Here is a 20,415-nt window from a genome sequence, read left to right as displayed (position 1 = left end):
TCAAAGTAGCATAAATGAATATGTTAAGTTGGATGAGTGGCACAAAGTAGAACTAATCATATTAGAAAGTTGTTTGAGGTGGCACAACCTTGTTCAACGAAGCTTTGTAAATGTCCATTGATAAAGAAGCGATTTAATTCAGATTGAAGAAATTAAAAGAACTAGGAGCAAACTTAATATAAACTTAAGGGAAGTGGTGAGAAATGATATGCATAGTTTATGCTTTGTATCAAATATGACCTCAAAAGAGCATATTGGAAGGTAAGAATTCATATAATCGACCCCCAGTTGTTGGGACCAAGGCTTGTTATTGTTGTGTTAAAGTGAAATCGCTCACCTTGAAGGATCTCATTTGAGAGTAGCTCAAGTGGATCCACTGATTATCGACCAATGGGCCAAGGACCCACTTTTACCGGACATGAACTTCGGGCGTGTTTGATAACGCAAACGTTGGCAGCTTGGGCGGGCGGGTCGTGACGGCGCCGCCGGCCGCAGGCACCGAGTGTTTTCCCGATTGGGGCCGCGTTAACCCACTTTTTTCACCCAAAAGAGAAAACCACATATTCTTGGTTTATTTTCGGTTTACCGCCTTCGCGCGCGCGCTCGGTTCGCGTCGCCGCCCGCGAATAGAGAAGCTTTTGCATTCCGGTCCAGTGAGCCCTTTTACCTTAAAAGCCGAAAAAGCCCATTATTTAAGCAAGCCCGAGCCCAACCATCAGGATCATTACCCATTTTTGTAGCCCATGCGGTGATGGCCGGTGATCGGTTGCTTAATTAAGGAGGTATTGTGCTTCGACGATCCCATAGTGTCGGTTCCCTTCTACATCACATCGTACGAACCGGGGCAAAATTTGAACCCTAGATACACACCTCCGTTCCAAAGTCCCTCTCACTGGTGTTTTATTGAAGTCAAAACATACAAGCTCAGCAGCGGCCTCAGCGACTCTCCTCGGAGCATTCCTTCGTAGGGTTTGGGGTTTTGCTCGTTGCCATCATCTCAGGTACTGTTCCTGATAGGGTTTTGTTTTGTCTAAACTTTTCGAGTACTTCGTTTACTTGTGTTTCTGTAATCTCATATCTGGCGTTAGGGTTTGCTCACGCAGGAATTTATCCTGCCAGTATTTCACATTTTCACGTTTCCCCGAATTTGTTTCCAGCTTTTTGGTGTGTCCATTTATTTATATTTCTGATGCGGCCTCCTCTTCATCCTTCTCTTCCTAACCCGTCCCTTTTTGGGCATTTTACCCTTACCCAATTCCGCATGTTTTTGTGGTTCTTGAGTCGAATTTATCTTCTTGTGTTGCATATCTGAATGTTTTGTTGGGTAAAATCACGTTATTGGTTAGGAACTTGGGATCTATGCTGTTACACTGAATTGGGTTTGTGTACTCTCATACTTTTACCCCTTCTCTCCCTCTCTCTTTTTATGCCATTTGCGTTTTCCTGCCCTCGAGCTGTGTTATTTGGGTGTTGGGGGACTGGGCCAGATTTCTTTTTCAACACTTTTGTTGCTTTGGTTTGCCCCGGCCTTTGGGCCATCCAGCCCTTGCCCCTCGCTCTGGTGATGCCAGCGTTTCCTCCCTCGAGCTGTGTTATTTTGGGTGTATTGGTGAAAAGTGTTATCTGGGTTCTCATTGAATTTTTCTTTTTTCAAACACTTTTTGTTGCTTTAGGTTTTGCACCCGATAGCATCTTTTGTGGTCACATATCCATTGCCCATTGCCAAGCATGGGTGAGACTGGAAAACGATACCGTTCACAGAGGGATAGGGATAATGATGGAGAAAATAAAAACCAGAAGAAACGGTCTACCAACAAAGACGATTCAGGGGATGGTGAGTTGATTGTATATCGCGTCCTCTGCCCTGACAGCGTTATTGGGAGCGTGATTGGTAAGAGCGGGAAAGTTATAAATTCAATTAGACAGGAGACAAGGGCAAAGGTTAAGGTGGTGGACCCTTTTCCTGGAGCTAAGGACAGGGTTATCACAATATACTGCTATGTTAAGGACAAGAACGACGTGGAGGTTGACGATGAAGACGATGATATGGAGCCTCTCTGTCCTGCCCAGGATGCTCTCTTCAAAGTGCATGCAGCCATTGCTAATGCAATGGGTGCAGTTGGAGATTCTGACAAGAAACGAAAAGATAAGGAGGAAGCACACCTTCTTGTCCCTACCAGCCAAGCAGCGAATATCATCGGTAAGTCTGGAGCAACTATCAAGAAGTTAAGAAGTAAGACAAAGGCAAACATAAAAGTTAATCCAAAGGACACGAGTGATCCCACTCATTCATGTGCTATGGACTTCGACAACTTTGTTCTGGTAAGCAACCCTATTAAAATTTTGAGCAGATTGTTGAAATTGAAAGATTCTTTGTGTAAATTTGTTGCAGGAAACTATTCTGCTAAACCTCAGTCATTTTTTAAGCATTAGCTATTTCAATGAAGATCTTTGTAATTGCCAGATCAAGCTTATAGATAGTTTGTAATCCATTATGTGCCTATAGATAGAGAGAGACGTGTAATTGCCAGATCAAGCTTAACCTATATATGACTGTTTTATGAACTAGAGACATAAGCTTCCCTTGTCCCTGCCCTCCCCAACCCAAAAATACCTAGTTAAATTGGCTCTGAGTTTTTCCAATTATTTGGGGTTTTATCTACTGTACAGTTTTTGTTGTTAACTTATCATACTATTGATCTATTATTTATGCTCCTTGTACTTATTATCTTGTATCATAATTCTTTGTTTTAAGTGTTTTTTGTTGACTGGTATAATTCTTATCAGATATTTGTGGTTTTCTTTGTTGTTAGTTAAATTCTTTTAATTTTTTGAGTCTGGTGTGCTAAAACTTACCCTTGACCTTAACGGGAAAGCGGATTTATATTGCCAGACTTTGCTGATCTCTTGGTTAAACGCTTGTTAACTCCTTGAACGGCAAGAGATGTTAGAGTTGGCTGGTTTGTGCTCTAGAGAATGAGTTTGGTTCATTATGTATTACAGGCAGGGCCTTAATTTCACAGTAATTTCTACTAGAAGTTTTATTTTTTGGTCTAATTGCCTGAGTTTATGTCTATTGCATCACATGTTCTAATGTGTCCTTATGGTAGATGTGGACTTTGCCTAGACCTGTATGGCTTCCCCTTGCAAATGGTATCATTTGTTAGAGTGCAAGTGGATTTATGTGGTTGGATTTCTCTGTCCTCTATTTTGCTTCTTAAGTTCCTTAGCTTCAAGTGACATTGGAGTTGGCTGATAATATGCTCTAGAGAATGACTTTGGTTCTTTACATAATTGACACTGAACGTTGTAATTTATATTGGTTACTGTTTAATTTCAGCCTCTTCTTTTCTAATGAGTTGTTACTTTGTGAGCAGATAACGGGTGAGGCTGAAGCAGTAAAGAAGGCACTGTATGCCATATCTTCTATCCTATACAAGTTTACTCCCAGAGAAGATATTTCTCTTGAGGCATCTGTCTCCGAAGCACCTCCTAGTATCATTATCCCCTCAGATGTCCCTATTTATCCTGCTGCAGGATTTTTTCCAAGTGCTGATTCTATGGTTACTCCTAGATCAGTTCCCCCGGTCCTTGGGTCTACACCTCATATGCCTGATCTCCCTGGATATGGAGACCCAGGGAATGCATGGCCAATGTATTCCAGTTCCCTTCCCATGGTTTCTGGTTTTGGAGCTCCATCTCGATCTGAGGAGTTAACAGTAAGATTGTTGTGTCCTTTTGACAAGATAGGCCGTGTTATTGGCAAGGGAGGAAGCTCTATTAAAAGTGTGAGGCAGGCGAGTGGTGCTCGTATTGAAGTTGATGACAAAAAGGCTGATCGTGATGAGTGCCTCATCACTATCACATCAAAAGAGGTAAATCTTTCTTACCTTTTCCTTTTTTATTTCCTGTTGGGAGCCTCTCGTGCAAAGCATGTGGTTTAGGCTGTGTACAATTTTCCCTCCCGGAGCAGTTGCATTTTGTGGGATCCTCATGCACTGGGATGCCCCTTTTAATTATTTTATAAGTTTAACGGAATGTTCATGATTATATTATTGTTCGTCATAGTCTTTTGATTTCCGGGGGGGGGGGGGGGTACTAATCTAGTAGCTTTTTATTATTTCTAATGGATCCAATATGAACTTTCTTGACATGAATGGGATCATTATCAGAATGCTTCCCAAGAACTCATTCCAATTTCATGCAATCCCCTCCCCCCTTTTTCCTAATGTTCTATTTAGTATTTAGATATTGACGAAAACTATCATCAATTTGTGGCAGTCGGCAGATGATGTGAAATCAGTGGCTGTTGAAGCTGTTCTACTGCTACAAGAAAAGATAAATGACGATGATGATGACACTGTTCGTATCCGTTCCCTTGTTCCGTCTAAAATTATTGGGTGTATTATTGGAAAAAGTGGTTCAATTATAAATGAAATACGCAAGAGAACTAAAGCAGATGTCCGTATATCAAAAAGTGAGAAGCCTAAATGTGCTAATGACAATGATGAGCTTGTTGAGGTCTGTATCTATACTTTTCTTTTGTATTAAGACCAACAATGTAGTGGCTTAGTGATGTTCAGTTCTTAGTTTTGCTGTTGCTCTTTTAGGTGGTTGGACAGGTTAGTAGTGTGAGAGATGCGCTCATTCAGATCGTTTTGAGGCTCCGGGATGATGCGTTGAAAGATAAAGACAGCAGTCAGAACCCTCCTGTTGTAGATTCCTTTTATTCCGGTGGTGGTCTTTCAATGCCTTCAGCCTTGCCCAGTGTTCCCACTGTTGCTTCATTGGGCTATGATCAAAGGGCTGATGGTGGAAGTGGCTTGGGTATTCTGTCTTCAAACAGCCTTTACGGATTTGGATCATTCCCGGTATGTTGCATCACTTACATGCAGTTTCTCATCATTTTTTTGGGCATAATACAAGTATCACGATCATGTACACATTTCACACTTCTAGTCTTTTTCATTGGGGAGGTGGATTTATTATGGACCTATTGCTCATGCTTAGCTTTGCTTGAACTCAGGTTTCTGAACCTGCCTGTTACATTTGTTTTGGTGAGTTGCATGGTCACAATTTATTGCCATGTGGTAGTTTGGGCTTAAAAATGAGGCGACTATGGGAGTTTCGAGGGGTATATAGATTTATCAGATGTATCCTAGTGCTGTCAACATGAAAAGTGTCATGTGGTGAATGTGAATGCAGCTGTCATGAAAATTTCTATATTATCTTAATTTACACATAATTTAATAACTTTGTAAGCTTAGGTTAATCAAAACACCTAGGGCATGTGGTGACCAGCCATCCCAAGATGCATCTGATAATCTGCTCAAGTTGTTGCTTAAGCTAATAACAGATTGGGGTGATTGGGTGGCTTTAGACATTTTCTTTTGGTTTATATCTTCTTCTTTTTTGTTGTTGTTTTTTTTTTTGGGGGGGGGGGGGGGGGGGGCGATCTTACTCTGCCTTAGCATTATGAATACCCAAAATTTGTGTTTTGGGGTTTTGTGAAATTTGTTTGCTATCATGTAAAGAATGATCTTGGTAATAACAATGGGAGTTAATCAACTTTATGTGTCATGTTAGTTGTGTGCCAGTGCCCTTATTTCAGGTAATCTTTTTGGTTTGTGGCATAATTATTCTCCTCTGATTGGTACATACTCTTTTTGATTTTGGTCCCTAGCACTGTTGTGTCTTTTGAATCCTGGAATGTCAATAGCATCACATGATCCTTGTTTTTTGATAGACTCTACTTTCCTACTTGTGGATTAACTACATCTATGTTTGAAGGTGTAGGGTTGGAACATAGTTTCATGTTTTTGTGTTTTACATCTCCCATTTCATTTGCATCAAATCAACAGACTCATAGGGAAAAATTGCTTGCTTATTTGATGTTAAATATGAAGACCTAGATTGTTGTCTTCTGATAAATAAATATTTGAATTTACTAAATTTATGCCTGTCGAGGTGCTGAGTTAGAACCCAGGATTATGTTCTTATATTTGGGTCTTCCAATGCATGGGTATCGGATAATTCCCATCTATCATATGGCAAGACCTACCCTGTTTTCCACTGGAGCTGAAAAAATTATTGGATTGTAATGATCACCAAACATGGGTTGTTAATTTTAGTACCTGCCAGAATTCAGTTTATGTACTCTTTTATTTTAGTTGTTTCTTTTACATGTCAAATAAACTTATACATGGCCATGTTCAAGGGAAATGCATACTGCTTGTGGTACCTTCTAATACTCTCAAATAACTAATACAGATTTACAGATTTAATGTTATGTGTATTGTTCTGAACTATTTGTGTTATGCATCTAAGCTAATGTGAACTTTTTTTTGAAGGTGGGAGAGAACGGCTATGGTTCCTTTTCTTCATACTCATCAAAGCCATATGGAGGGTGTGTATTTTTAAACACACATCTTCTATTTGCAGAGTTGGTTTCATTGCGTGTGTGTTTGACCTTTTGTCTTTTACAAATCCTTGTTGTAGATTGCCACCTTCAACTGTTGAGATGGTGATACCTGCCAATGCAGTGGGTAAAGTGATCGGTAAAGGTGGGGCCAACATTGCTAACATTCGGAAGGTGTGTCTTTTTTCTATGCATCTTGAATTGGTACCCTCCCCCCGCCTCCAACACAACACACAACAACTCTTCACCATAATACATGGTTCTATAATAATTCCTGATTCGGGTTGAAACTTGATCATTATGATGGGTAGAGTTTGCTTTCAATGGACCCTTTTGCCCACTGTGGTTTGTGTTAAAAGTTTCAAATTTCCATAATTATCATTGTGAATGCTATCAGGAACTGACATAATTCTCATTTTGATGATTTCATATGATTTTACAACTATCTGATGCTTCAATAAGTTATGCACTGATCTATTTACTATTTAGTGATTTAGTTGATTGCCTTGATCTTTAAGACCTTTTTTTGTTTATTACCATGAAGCCTGCTTGGTTAAATAGTATTTCCTTTCTCCCCCTTCATTATATTTTACTGTTTGTTTGCCAGATCTCAGGAGCATTGATAGAGGTTGTTGACTCAAAGTCATCCCGTGGTGACAAAGTTGCCCAGATATCTGGTTCACCCGATCAGAAGCGTTCTGCTGAAAACTTAATTCAGGCATTCATAATGTCCACATGAGGTTGTGGATTACTGTGGTATTCGAAGGTGAATCCTAATATAGATACGGCTAGGCGATTCCTCTCCGTGTTTCCTTTATGTGTTGCTCTGGAAGAATTCAGTGTTCCTAGGCTTCTTCAACTGGAACTCCTATTCCCTTCATAAAAGAGCCTACTTAAGATTTATTGGCAGATTCACATTTGGCTTTCGGGAGCTGGGTTTTTGTCCAAGTTGCTCAATCTTTTCTGTGTCCTGTTATCTTAGAACTAAAAATAGGATCTTTCTTTCCTGTTTTGGTAATTTGTCATGCCTTTGACTAGCATAGACCCTTCTTAGTTCCATTGTGCTACTGTGCTCTTTATAGCGATGTTCACTCCAGTATTATTCTCTTTATGACCATAACTTGGTTCACTGTGACTCAATAATAAATTGTATGCTTTACTTATCATTCAATCCTTGCCTTCAGCTTTTTGTGTATAGGATCATTGTTAATCAATGATGTACAGGGCAATTGGCTGTGGTTTGGTTGCTATGCTTGGTTTTTTCTTGATTTTCTCCTCATGACTGAGGAATGTACAGCTCAGTTTTAGCCCAGAGATCCATGTTATTGCCGATACTGATACCAACTGAGAAATATTGAATTCCTTCCTTCTTTGGTTCTGCGTATGGACTTGTCTCTGACCTTGGTTGGGAAGAAATCCCAATTGGTTTTGGATAGTGGAGTTTCATGGCCTAGAATTCAAATGTCATTTATTCTGCAGATTATTAAATAGACTCTTACCAATGTTACCCACCCATACTAGTACATTGCCTTCTATGCATGTTCTTCTCCTCCTTTTTTTTCTTTTTTGTTTTTTTGGGCTGTTTTTGTTGTTGTTGGGTAGCAGCCTTCTATGCATCTTCACTTGTAGATTGAATTCTGCAATTCTCTTCCTCATTGTATGTACTATTATAACTAATTTTTGTCAGCTGCTTCTCCTAATTTGCTATCACATTCACTGTCTTCCATGGCACCTTTTTTTCCTCTCTCTCTTTGATATCTGAACTAGAATTGATGATCACTTGTTTCTGTTTTCCACCTCATCTTACCATACACTTTTTTCTCTTTACTGAACCAGTTGCTTCCAGATTGATTGACAAATAAATCCTAATTTAAAAACAGATTGGTATGCTATGATTCCTTTTTCATGCCCTAATAGGTAGCTTCTCCATTCATTCATTCTTTTTTGCGGTTATGGAATTTGAGTGTAGCTTAAAATTGTATAATGCATACATCCGCGCTTAGGGGTTGAGGGAGTTCCGAGGAGTGGGCAATACACCCTTCTTTTGTTACATGATCATTTGTAAAGGAAACAGTGACGGAGCTTCAATTACTTGCTGATCACTGTTGCATTTTGAGAGTTAAGAGCAGGTATTACACGTAGTCTGGTTCAATTCTAAATTTGATGGGCATTAAACAAGTGGGAACTCATATGGTGTTTCTTTTTCTGTCTGGTCTGCTGTGTTCCTGTTGTATGCTGATTATCTAAAACCTTGCTATTGTACTGCAATGCGATTCTTTTATGATGCCTGAAAGGTTATCTGGAGGTGATATGGTGACCAGCCGCTTGGGGGGAAAATAGGAAACAAAGGAAAAGAAAGAAAAAAAATCTCTTCTGAATCCAACGGCTGGAGGAAGTTGGGTTGTATGCTGGTTGGTGAGGATCAGGGTCACCAAACAACTACCTTGTCACATTGTTTAAGAAAGATGGCCCTGGTATAAGGACATCTCCATTTCAATCCTATTTATGAACAAGTTGATCTTCAGGAATTTGTCTTGGTAGTCGAACGAAGTTATTTGAGTGGCAGGTAAGGCACGCCAAGAAATTTCTACAGCCGACATTTGCATGGGCAAATGGCATCAAATCGATATAGATCACTTTTCGGTGATGGTTGTGGTTCCTTTTGTTTCAATTCGCTGGCTGTTCAGGCTAAAATGTTTTGAGGTTTGGGAATTATTCGAAGAGTTGATGAGCGTCTCTTGGTATCAACTTATTCTTGGGTGTTTGCAGTTGGTTTGTGGTGTGAAGTTGTTGCTGTGAGATTGGTTTTCTTGCCGTAAGACCAGTGATTGAATTGGAGATCTCTCATGTGTGTTTTCAAGAGGATCTGTTAGGGGAGGAAAATGCTCTTCCGGAAGGAAGCTCTTGTTCACAAGAACTCTCTATAGAGAATATGAAAAATGAAGGTTAGCGTACTAATGGCAAACAAACTTGGGACTCTGTTTATGCATCAGTGATAAATCAATAGAGAAATGGGTAGAAATCTGGAGTGAATCTTGCGGCATACAAATGATTTTCCTGTCCTTGCTTCCTCTATACCTTGCAGTGATATGAACCTTTCTCGCTGTATGCATTATGATCCCTAAAATTGTATTCGACTAACCCTAGGTATTATGGGCCTTGGCCCATTTACTTAATGTGTGTACTGCATGACATGGAACGAGTGCGACTGAAATGAAAGTTGGCATGTTATGTTCCGCTTGCTCAGATTCTTGATTTTCAAGATGGGAAATTATTGTAAGCCATTTGAGGTGCATCACATAACAGTGGTATCCAGCCTATAATTATGTTATTGTAAATTTACCATTTTAACATAGTAATAATAATAGTCCGCACGCCAACCCCATTAGGTAGAGACATCATCGTTTACTTAGAAAGCAAATAATAATAATAATAAAAAAAAATTGAATGAGGAACTCTTTTTTCTTTTTCCTTCTTTTCTGGGTAGGAATAAAGAACTCAATCCCTAAAAATCGCTTTTGCCTTTTGTTTTTTAATTGAGGACACTTATTTATGAGTTACAAAGGTTATGATAAGATTTAGAAATTTTAAAAACCTTCTTCGATAAACTTTATAAAGTGCTTCCCCTAGTTCATGGTGAAGAAATCTCCCCTGCGAAAATGCTCCTTAGTTTATGAATCTTGTTTCAGTCGAATGTGCAGGGCTATTAAGTTGAATTTTGGATCATCAGATTTGAAATTGTCGTCGAGATTTCGATCTCAACCATTGAATATCGACGGCCAAGATTTGATCCGTCGAACAAAATTGATTTGTTTGACAATACGCATTAGCAAGGCCCTTAGTTCTCTGCTGCCATGCTGGCAGTCCACGTGTTTAGGGTCCCACTCCCATCAAACTGCGATACTGCTGTCGCAATTATCTGGATTTTTTTTTTTTTTTTTTTGGTCAAGGATCTGGATTTTTATTTGCGGTGGCTAGGATTAAGCTACGTAAACAAAAGAGATAAAACTGTAAAAGCAAAACTTGATTTTTACATTTAAAAGTTTAAAGGTTTTCAAATTTACAAAACACATCCCTTCAACTTCAAGCGTGGCTTTTCTTTTCTTCCTCATTTCGTCTCTTCAACTTCAAACGTGGCTTTAAGCTCTCAATTACGCTTCTCTCTCTCTATACCGGCAAAAGAAGATATGTCTTCGAAGACTCATCAATTACTCTGTCTCCTTCGCATTCACATTTCAGAGAATAACATTCTCTGTTCGCTTTCAATTTCGTTATTCTCTCTCTCGGTTTTGATTTCTGTTGCAGCTTTTGGCTCTACCGCAGCAGACAAGAGAGAGAAGCAAGCTCAATACCTTCTGTCTGTCGTGGCTTGCTTTGTTTTCATCATTTCTTCTTTGTTTGCTCTCGATGTCTTCTTATAAATTTCTCCTGTTGAAACGCAAATGGAGAAGTGGAAGAAGCCGCTTCGTGAAGACAGATATTGACACGCCAAGGCAAACCCATCTTTCTCTTCGACCCTTCTTGACGACTCGGATTCTCCGCTCGTCAGAATCTCATTTTCCGATACCGGCGTCGGGAGCGGCTTGAAAGAGTTTCAAAAATTGAAGTGCGCGAAGAATAGCGTTTTTGGCGAAAGTTTTGATGGAGTGCTTTCCGTTTTCAACCGTCTGATCTCATTTTGCTTACGTGGCTTAATCCTAGCCATCGGCAGCAGCAGGCAGCTGCTGCCGCAAATAAAAATCCCAATTATCACCTTTAAATATCGGGAACGAGTTAACCTTTCCTTCCTCTCGCTCGCGCTGCTTCTCTTTTTCTGCCGGGCATCTCGACCTCTGGAGAATCGTCGATACCTCCAAAGCTTTCATTTTTCGCGGCTTACCACCTGCGGTATCTCTTTCTCGCCCTTTCTTTATCGGCTCGATTATTTTATTCTTCGTGTTCATTGCTGGAACTGTTTTAGGGCATCATTGTGGCTGTTAAAAGAAGTTTTCGCTTCCACTCGATTCAAACCTGTTATATAATATGGGAGATCAGATGTGATTTTACTATGTGCTCTTCCATGTTTTGTTTATTTTCGATTTCTAATCTCCCCATATTCACCGAATTGCTGTGAAAGGACATTAATAGAATGTCTATCAATTGCTCTGTGCTTTGATTCTTTCTGATCGGGTGTTGACCATACTCAAAATTATAATAATTAGGTGTTATATTAGTGACTCCCTTACCTGATTAGTCGCCGCTGTTATAATGATATTCTTTTGGGTCTGGGCATCAAAAATATCTTGATAAATTACTTCTGTTATGCTATTTTTTTTATAGGGTTCCTGATTGGCTTATTTGGAAGTCGTTTCATCTAAAACCCAATAAAATGAAAATCAAAAGCATTTCTGATATTAGTTTTACAACATAATGAAGAGCAAGCATTAATTGTCTCAGCAGCTAGGCGTCAAGGCGTCCTATGGGGTTACTACTGGGTAAGGCGAGGAGACCAAGGCAACCCTGGGCGCCTAGGAGAACCTGGATGCCTAGGTGGCACTTTAGCATCTATATTTGCAGTCAAATGCTTCTATCCTCTCTTTGGAAGAGGAGCTGTTAAGGTAGAAAATGTTACTGCCCACTGAAGCAAGAAATTCTTGCTACCAATATGAAATGTTTGGTGGTTGACTGCAGTTAGTTACTTAGCTTTAGAAAAAGGGGACATCGGTTTGTGGTTCAAATCTAGCCATATTCTGATGGAGTCTATTTTACCTCCAGTACTTCATTTCCTAATATTATTTATCCTTTTCCTTTGCAGGGGTAGGATAAGATTAGGACAATCACTTAGAAAAAAAGAAAAAATTGGATCAGTATTTGTGGGCTGATTTTGGATTTTATATTGCAGACTGATAATTATTCAGGAATAGACCATGAACGTAGTTGTGCAACACCTTGGCATCAGGCCCTTTGGTCAACCTCAGCACTTTGGATGCCTTGCCTTGCGCACGTAATTGGTGTTCCTAGGCAGTGCGTTGGTGTCAAGACCCTTGGGTTGACCTCAGCACCTTGGACACCTTGCTTGCTTAATTGATATCGCCTTGTAGTTTAACCCTCTTCTTTGCTTTGGTTTGCAGAGCCAGTTGTAACTATGAGATTTAGTTGTTATTGTTGTTTTCTGTCTTATTATTGACCTGCTTCTGCTGTCGAACTGATCCCAGGTTGTTGTTTTCACTCAAAAGTTTCTAAACAAATAGCTTCTTGACTCTTATTTTGGATTTTTGGAGCGCAGATATGCCCTCATTGCACTGGAATATATCTCTGTTCTCTTCTAATTTCAGGAAAAAAAAAGTGTTTTTTTAATACTTTCTCAGGTTATTTCATTATTGAGTGAAATTTGTGATGCAGAGCCATCGCCAAATTTGTCTTCTTTCTTAGGAGTGGGTCATATAGATATTGGGCCTTTTTTATCCCATGGGTTTTCCCTGTGATAACCGACATCTATTAGTCTAAAGTATGTAGTTCAATTGAAACGGTTCCGTGTGGTTCAATGTATTGCAAGTAATTGTTGGTAAGTGCTTTAGTGGGATTGAATTAGGATTCCATGAATCCAGTCCTATTTTTCACTTTCGTAGTAAGTTTCAGTTACCTTATAAGTCAAGTATTTGGTTAGGCCTTTCCTCTTATTGAGGATGCCCTTTTTTTGGTCTTTGCATATTAGGCTGTAATGGGGGCAAGAATTGAACAAGATTGATTAACAATAAAGCTTTTTCCGCCTTTGTTCTCCATCAGAGATGAAGTCTAGAGAGTGATCTAGCTTTGGTGATATCAGTGTGTGTATCTAATCGACTTCTTGAGGGTGGGAAGCTTGTGAGGTTTGTTTTGTAGGATTGGTGTGTGTATCCAATCAAGTCCTTGATTATAAGGAGCTTAGAAGGTCCAAATCAAAGCATTCCTTCGACTAGTTTGAAGATTCTCCCCCCCCCTCTAGTTCGTTCTAGTTCAGGATTCATCTTATTCATGATTCTCTGCCCAACAGAACTGCGGCAGGGAAACCTTACCCTAAATTAAGTTTGTTCCATCCCCGATATTAATTCTTCTCCTAATCTTCCAAATCATCAAAACCTGATAAATTCTTGCGTCTCCAAAATTTCTTGAAAAACTAACCAATATTCAGCTAGCAACATCCCACCCATCCCCCAACATTATCTCAAAATCCATACCAAGCCATTTCCTCCTAGAACCCAAATTAAGAAGTGGGAAATGTTGAAAATCTTCATAGATGCATCCAACCATCTCAGTACTAAAATTTTCTAAGTATCCTTGAAATCCCAATTTTGACCATAAAACTCGTAGTGGCCCATGCAAACCTGCATGTTCTTTAAAGTATGGTTAACTTGCTCCTAGTTGCTTTGCTTTCAATTCAGGACTACATCAGTTTGTCCTGTACAGTTGCTTCTCAATATTTATAGTGTCAACACTATTAATTAGTTTGATAATGATAATCTTTTGGCTTTTGAATTTCTACAAAAGTCACTTGAACATTACAAAATCACCCCCCCCCAAAGGGAAAGAATTTCTGGGTGGTATTCACATGCTACATAGAGCAAAGCCATTGCATTTCTTTCTTTGCTTTGATCGACAGTGGGTTGGGTCTAGTTTGTTTGTGAACCTCTGTACTGGATGGGAGTCATAAAATAGCTACTTCCTCTTTCGGCAGGATGCTTTTCAATAATATATGAACGACCTGGGCGATTGTCATATTTCTATATTTTGGGAACATGGTTGTCAAGGTGGCAAGGCGACTAAAGGGATAGAGTTCTGCCTAAGTGATTAGGCGACAAAATAGGCGCCTAGGTGGCAGTCAGGCGACCAAAGCGGTTGGGTTAAAGATTTTCAATAAAATTACTTTTAAACTACTTTTCAATACAACTACTCTTAAACTAATTTTTAATACAACTACTTTTTATAATAAGCTAAACAAATATTCAGTAGTCACATTAATCCAAAAAAAAAGCATTCATGAATCATAATTATGAAAAATTATTCAAAAAAAGAACATAAACATAAGTTCATTTCATCAAACCATGGTTGTCAAAGCGTCCGCCTAGGCATTTACCGATTTATTGATTATTGATGTTGGATATCTTTACATTTTATTGCTGATGGGCACGGGTCCCGCTCCCTAGTGAGCAAGCAGGGGTCCTAGGAGGCTGCTCCGGTAGGGGTGTGGGGGCTGCGCTCCCGGAGCAAAAAATAGGTCCTATGTCACTTTGGGCCTTGGAGTTCCTTTGCAGTTTGGGAAGGAAGCCTTCAGGGAAGACAACTTCAAAGGTGAGGTGGGATGGGAAATATTATATTTTTCCTTGACTCATCTCTGCACAACTACAATGGCATTTTATTTTAAACAACAACCATTAAGAAATAGCAGCCAATCTGCAGATCCAAAAATTACCTACTGTTATCTTGACAGTTTTGTCTTCTTTTCAAATTTGTTGTAGTTCTTGGATGGAACTGATTTGAAGAGACATTTGACTTCATTAAAAAATGGAAAGAAAGAAATACATTTTCACAAACAATTATTGTTTTATTAGTTCGGGTTAAAAAACACTGTTCGATCCTCGTGCTTGGTTAAAGGAGTCATTATTGACTATCTTTTTGGCCGAACTGGTTTGTATCAGTTTGTGTTGGACAATTTCCACTGTTATCCTTCTAAAAAGTTGGCTTTGTTAATGTTTGTACATTTAATTAATATGGTTGATGCTTTAGCAAATACCTACTTACTATGCCCTGTTATAGTAGCATTTTTGTACTTGTTCAATATTATGTAGAAAGCATTCCATATGCTGTTCCTGATCTCTTTTGGGTTTTAGATTGATTCTAGTTCCTTTTAAAAAAAGGTGAACCCGGTGCCAAAGGCTTTCTCACGAGCAGGTTCTAGGTCCTCTTCTCTTCCTATAATGTTATCCCTAGATTATGTTTAAATTTATATGCAACTGCAACAATTCTTCAAGCTTTTTCTTTGGGAACATTCTTTCCAAAATCTATTGGCAGAATTTTAACACTCATTTTGTGTGTTTGGGAATATGGATGTCAAATTAGAACCGAGACCAAAAGCCCAAACCTGGTCACATAAGCCAAAACGAACCAAATCGAATAAAGTTCAGTTAGGTTTGAGTGTTAGGGCTGCTGTTTTAAGGATCTCTAGGGCCAGTCTTGTATTCCCAGGCCCAAATCGAGGTTTATAATTAGGGTGTATAGGTTTTTCTAATGAGTGGTTCTTAACAAATGTCTTCTAATTCCCTGGGTTGGACTTGGTTTGCCTAATGGGATAGTGGTGGTTAAGTTTTGTGTGTTTGGTCTTTGGTTGAGATGGGATGAAAACTTAAGAGGAATTGGACCAAACTTGAAAGGAAATTAGATTTGATTCCCTAGAATAATCTCTTCAAGTGTCAATGATTTTGGGTTTCTTGATTTTGGAGGAAAAATAGGGTGATAAAAGCAAGGATGGCCAGATCTAGGGTCTGGCTGGTCTGTTTAGGCTGAATTGGGATTGAACGTCAGAAGGATGATGATGAATTGATGGTTAAAATATGGCGTTAAACAGGGGGCAAGTTAGAGAGTTGTGGCAAAATTAGGTTTAGGTTGGAAAGAGAGTTTTCAACTAGGTTTCAAGGGTTTATACTGAAATTTAGGGCTGTAAGGAATGGAGGTTAAGGAGGGGTTCCACTAGTATCTGTTTAGGACCTTGAATGGAGCCTGGCTGAAGCTGGTATTTTGTTGTAGATGATGGTCGAAGGCTGTCAACTACAGCCATTGCCAAGGATCTGAGCTGGACTTCACTTAGAACCTTCCTAGGTTTTGGTTCTTCAAACTTATTGAGAGAACCAGACTTATACTACTTTATTCCTCTAACTAGTTGCCAGAACCAATACTCAAACACATATAAAGTGCTCAAATTTATTAATCAATAATCAGGACTGCCTCTCCCTGTCAAGTGGAGTGGTGTATTTATACAACATAGGGGCTGGGTTTCCTAATTGGACTTTTATTCTAGACATCTACTAGTTGAACTCAACTACTATACTACTTGGACTCAACCACTACTAGTTTTTATAATTTGACTTGTACAAGAACTGACCTAATTACCTAAACTCCTAATTGACCACATGTTTTTAAAGAGAGTACATATCAATTATACTCCTTACATGGGCAGAATTGTAAATCCTGCCCAGGACCTATCTAGTAGACTAGGAAAGCAATTATAAACTGAAATAAAGCAATTACGCTGAAAACAAAGTAAATGGCCAGCAACACTAGGTAGCTCCATTGGCCCTCCACTTGGTCTTGGACTTGTTCCTGGACTGGGAGGGCTCAGATGCTGCATCAAATGGACTGTATATTTATGAATCTAGTAGTAAATAAACTTATGACACTACCATAGTATTACATTAAAGATATGGACTATGAGTGGAGGAACCCGAACTTGTATCATGTAAGAACCTAATATATCTGAATTCTGGAACGGAACAAGGACCAAAATCAAGCAGTTCCAGTTAGAGTATAGGATTGCAGTGTTTTTTTTAAGTTGGCTCTGGAACGAGATTAAATATCAATTCCAAACCGCTTGACATTTTTATTAGGAACGAAAACATAAAAGCAGTGAGCTGTATAATTCTATTTAGTGGCATGCACTGTGAATTATACTTTTGTGCGATTGGGTGGATGTCCAACTTCTATCATTTTCTTTAGATTTTATTGACATTTTCTAGGGACAAAAGCTTAGCAAATTTGACCAAACCATAATCCTTCAACTGGAGTGGCATTGGCTATGTACTACCTTCCAAGGTTCCTCAGTTCGTGACATCATAGGAAAGTTGGTCTTTGGGTCTAGTATCTCATGCATTTGACTGGAGCACATTCTTCAATAGGACCACCAAATCTTGATCCCTGGCTCAGATATGGCAAGCCATCTCTAAAGATGTTAGCTTCAAAATTCATTGTTCACCCATAGACCTTTTGCTGAGGAACAGGCATGCTGTTTTTAGGGTTTTAGCTCCCTCTCTCCTGTCTTTGCCTATTACTTCTTGGTAGGCTTCATCACACCCCTCTCTCCTCCTCCCCCCCCCCCCCCCGGCATATTCCAGTCCTTTTTAAATTGCCCCTGAACCATAATTCATTAAGGTGATTTTATATGCTATTCAACAGTCTCTCCCCCCCCCCCCCCCCCCCCTTTTGCTTTCTTCCCTTCTTTCACCTGGTGAGTTTTTAGCATTATTGTGTTTCTATTAGATATAGAGAATTTAGGACTTGTTCTTAACTGTTTCACTGTGAATTCAGGTTGCTCTTCTAATTTACTGCCGTGCTTGGTTCATTTAAGGAGATCGGTCACCCAGAGAAATGAGGTAGTTCATCTATCTTAGCAGGATTTTGTATCTTTTTGCATCTCTGTCACTTATCTTTTGGAGTTCTTCTTTTTCCTTGGATGAATTTGGAGCTCAACTTAATGTGGACCTTGTGTTCTTGAGATGCATCAAGGATTGCTGATGGTAGCTAAATAAGCTGATAAATGATTCTCTGTTATCATCTTCAGTGGAGCTTCATCTCTTTCTATCAGGAGTACCTATGGATCTGTTGTACCATTGTGATTCATTATCATGGATAGGCTATAAACAAGTACTTTGGTTACTGCTATTTAAACTCATATAATTTCTGTTTGAATATCATCAGAGTATATTTGCTATGTCTGAACTCTGAAGGCATTTCCTATGATAATGCATGTTCCATATTGAATTGCCTCTTCGGAAATTATTGTACTAGTATCATTAGATCCTTCATATCAATCCTTAATGTGGCGCCATCATGTGCTCAAATCCTTCAAATGCAGCATTCACTGACTTTCTTAAAAAAACACTAGGAAAGCCTTGAATCAGGGGGCATACCTGGCAGATGCGGATGATTTTTGCTGAACAACATCAAGTCCTATGGTCCTACAGCCAATGATTACAGATGGATTAGTTCAAAATAATTTGGGTGAGGTAGAATCTTGATAAAGAAAGTAGTTACATCAGGGGTAGGTACCATTCATGTATGACACTTATTTGGCTCTTCTTTTAAGGTGGCAGGCAACTGTGACAAAATGATCACATACAGATAGGGTGACATGGGCAAATATTGTGGTTCCCTTTTGGGATCTCAAGCAGCCACAGTACCAGAAAACTTTGATTTTAGAAAAGAAAAGGTTTGGTTGTGCTTTTATTTTTATTTATTTATTTATTTTTTTTTTTTTTGGGGGGGGGGGGGGGGGATGGGTTCAGTCATTGATTTGTGAGTGGAAGGAAAGTAGAATGAGGAGCCGGGATGGGGGGTGAATTGTTTCTCCACCCCCATGTTACTGAATATGGGTTTCTACTTCAGTTTAATTTATGTAAACATTTGTTGCCTAAAATTGAATATTTGCTCAACATATTCCAGATACAGAATCTTGCTTGCTAATTGTGTCCCCTTTTTTTTTTTTTTTTCATCATTTTTTGCTTCAATTTCAAAGGAATGACATAGGGACTTGCTCATTCTTTTCTGGAATCAGGGGGCGTGTAAGATGGAATGAGGCTAACTTGGTAGAAATTGAGAAAAATAAGCCTGTAAGGCAGAAAATCACGGAGCCTAAGACTCCATACCATCCCATGATTGAAGATGATGGTGAGTTGATAGACCTCATTTTGTCTGAGTATTTTGTGAAGATTGTATTCAATGATGGTAATCAAGTTTAACTGGTTTCTATTTCTGCAGGTTCCCTGTCTCCTGTACGACATTTTGATGAGTGCCTTGACAATGCTGAGCATGCTGATGCCATAAGGACTGCCTTGAATGATGTAGCTTCATCAAGTAAAAATAACTCTATGCACTCTGGGGGTTGGACGTCTTCTGAGGATGAGTTAGACGCTATGGAACATGATGATGAAGGTTCTCAACTTCTCCTTAAAACACTTTATACTTATCTCACTATTCATTTTGGATTTTCATCTCCATTTCTATGCTTGTCCCTTTTTTACCTTTGTCAACAATATAGAGGTTTCGTATTATCCACCATGTCTTATTTCCTCATGATTAGGGCCATGTTTTCTCATTCATCAATCAAGCCGTACTTGTAGATGTGATTGTGGTCTAATTCCGATTGTGTACCGTCAATATACTTCATAGTTTTATGTATGTTAAAGGACTCACCTGGTCCAAACTAAATCTGGAAGTCTACTTTGTCACGGGAAATCTGCTTAATTGGTTTTTGAGAAATATACTGATCATGATGCATTTTATTATCATATTGGTTATTCATTATTTGCCTACTCTTAAACCACCTTCTTTTGTTTATTGCATTTGGACTGTCTCCAGACACTGAAACAGATAGAAACACTATGAGTTTTCGGGAGCACAGAAGAGCACATTATGATGAATATCGTAAGGTGAAAGAACTGCTCCGTGAGGGATCTTTTCTAAAAGATGAAGATGAGGATGATGATGCTAAGCGGGTGGAACAGACTCCACGAGTCAATGGTGCACGTGAAATTAAAATTGATGGAGATGATGCGACTTTTTCCCAAAAATCTCCGTCACCTGTCAATGGGGCTTCAGATGCTTATCATAAAAGCTGACTTAAAAATTTATCCTGAGCTTCACAGAGTTCCCAGCCCCTGTACCCCCAACCAAAAACAAGAAAAAAAAAGAAAAGAAGGAAAACAAAACAGAAAGAAAGCTGCTCATCTGAGGGGAAAAAGAAAACCAACATTTTTGGCACAGAGCGCCCTGGCCCATGTTTTCTGAGTCCCTGCTGATGGGGCCGTGCCTCAAAATTTTCTCAAGATTTGTCAACCTTTTACTATTCTGTATTCATATGAACTTGTCAATAGATGTTTTCTATATGATGTGATACTTTGTGAATCTCTGTACTCTTGTTCACACACGTTGTCAGCTGAACTGATCAGTTGGATGAGCACAAGAATTGGATCTTCAGGAATCTGGCCTGCCTC

The 20,415-nt window shown here is 39.2% G+C and overlaps 2 protein-coding genes across 3 annotated transcripts; both read left to right on the top strand.

Annotated features, from left to right (window-relative positions):
- Positions 1-823: 823 nt before the first annotated feature.
- LOC149025962 (KH domain-containing protein At4g18375-like) lies at positions 824-9,813 on the top strand. 2 transcript variants are annotated; one of them, XR_016171800.1, is made up of 9 exons: positions 824-1,001; positions 1,674-2,322; positions 3,378-3,875; positions 4,282-4,521; positions 4,611-4,871; positions 6,351-6,406; positions 6,499-6,592; positions 7,026-8,547; positions 8,713-9,811. XR_016171800.1 is itself a non-coding variant. In XM_089146184.1 (8 exons), exons 2-8 carry the CDS (start codon positions 1,729-1,731, stop codon positions 7,155-7,157), a joined length of 1,875 nt encoding a protein of 624 aa, XP_089002310.1. In that variant the 5' UTR covers positions 824-1,001; positions 1,674-1,728; the 3' UTR covers positions 7,158-9,813. The 2 variants fall into 2 exon arrangements, 1 of the variants encoding a protein (XP_089002310.1); XM_089146184.1 differs by having other exon boundaries at positions 7,026-9,813.
- A 1,380-nt stretch (positions 9,814-11,193) lies between these two features.
- I-2 (phosphoprotein phosphatase inhibitor) lies at positions 11,194-20,062 on the top strand. The gene is made up of 5 exons (XM_089146182.1): positions 11,194-11,305; positions 17,732-17,796; positions 18,978-19,090; positions 19,181-19,354; positions 19,781-20,062. Exons 2-5 carry the CDS (start codon positions 17,792-17,794, stop codon positions 20,038-20,040), a joined length of 552 nt encoding a protein of 183 aa, XP_089002308.1. The 5' UTR covers positions 11,194-11,305; positions 17,732-17,791; the 3' UTR covers positions 20,041-20,062.
- The last annotated feature ends 353 nt before the right edge of the window (positions 20,063-20,415 follow it).

The sequence above is a fragment of the Hakea prostrata genome, chromosome 2 (genome assembly GCF_041222555.1).
Source record: "Hakea prostrata isolate BN-2017 chromosome 2, UWA_Hpros_2, whole genome shotgun sequence".
Classification (NCBI taxonomy): domain Eukaryota; kingdom Viridiplantae; phylum Streptophyta; class Magnoliopsida; order Proteales; family Proteaceae; genus Hakea; species Hakea prostrata.
This window is presented reverse-complemented; position numbering and strand designations above follow the sequence as displayed.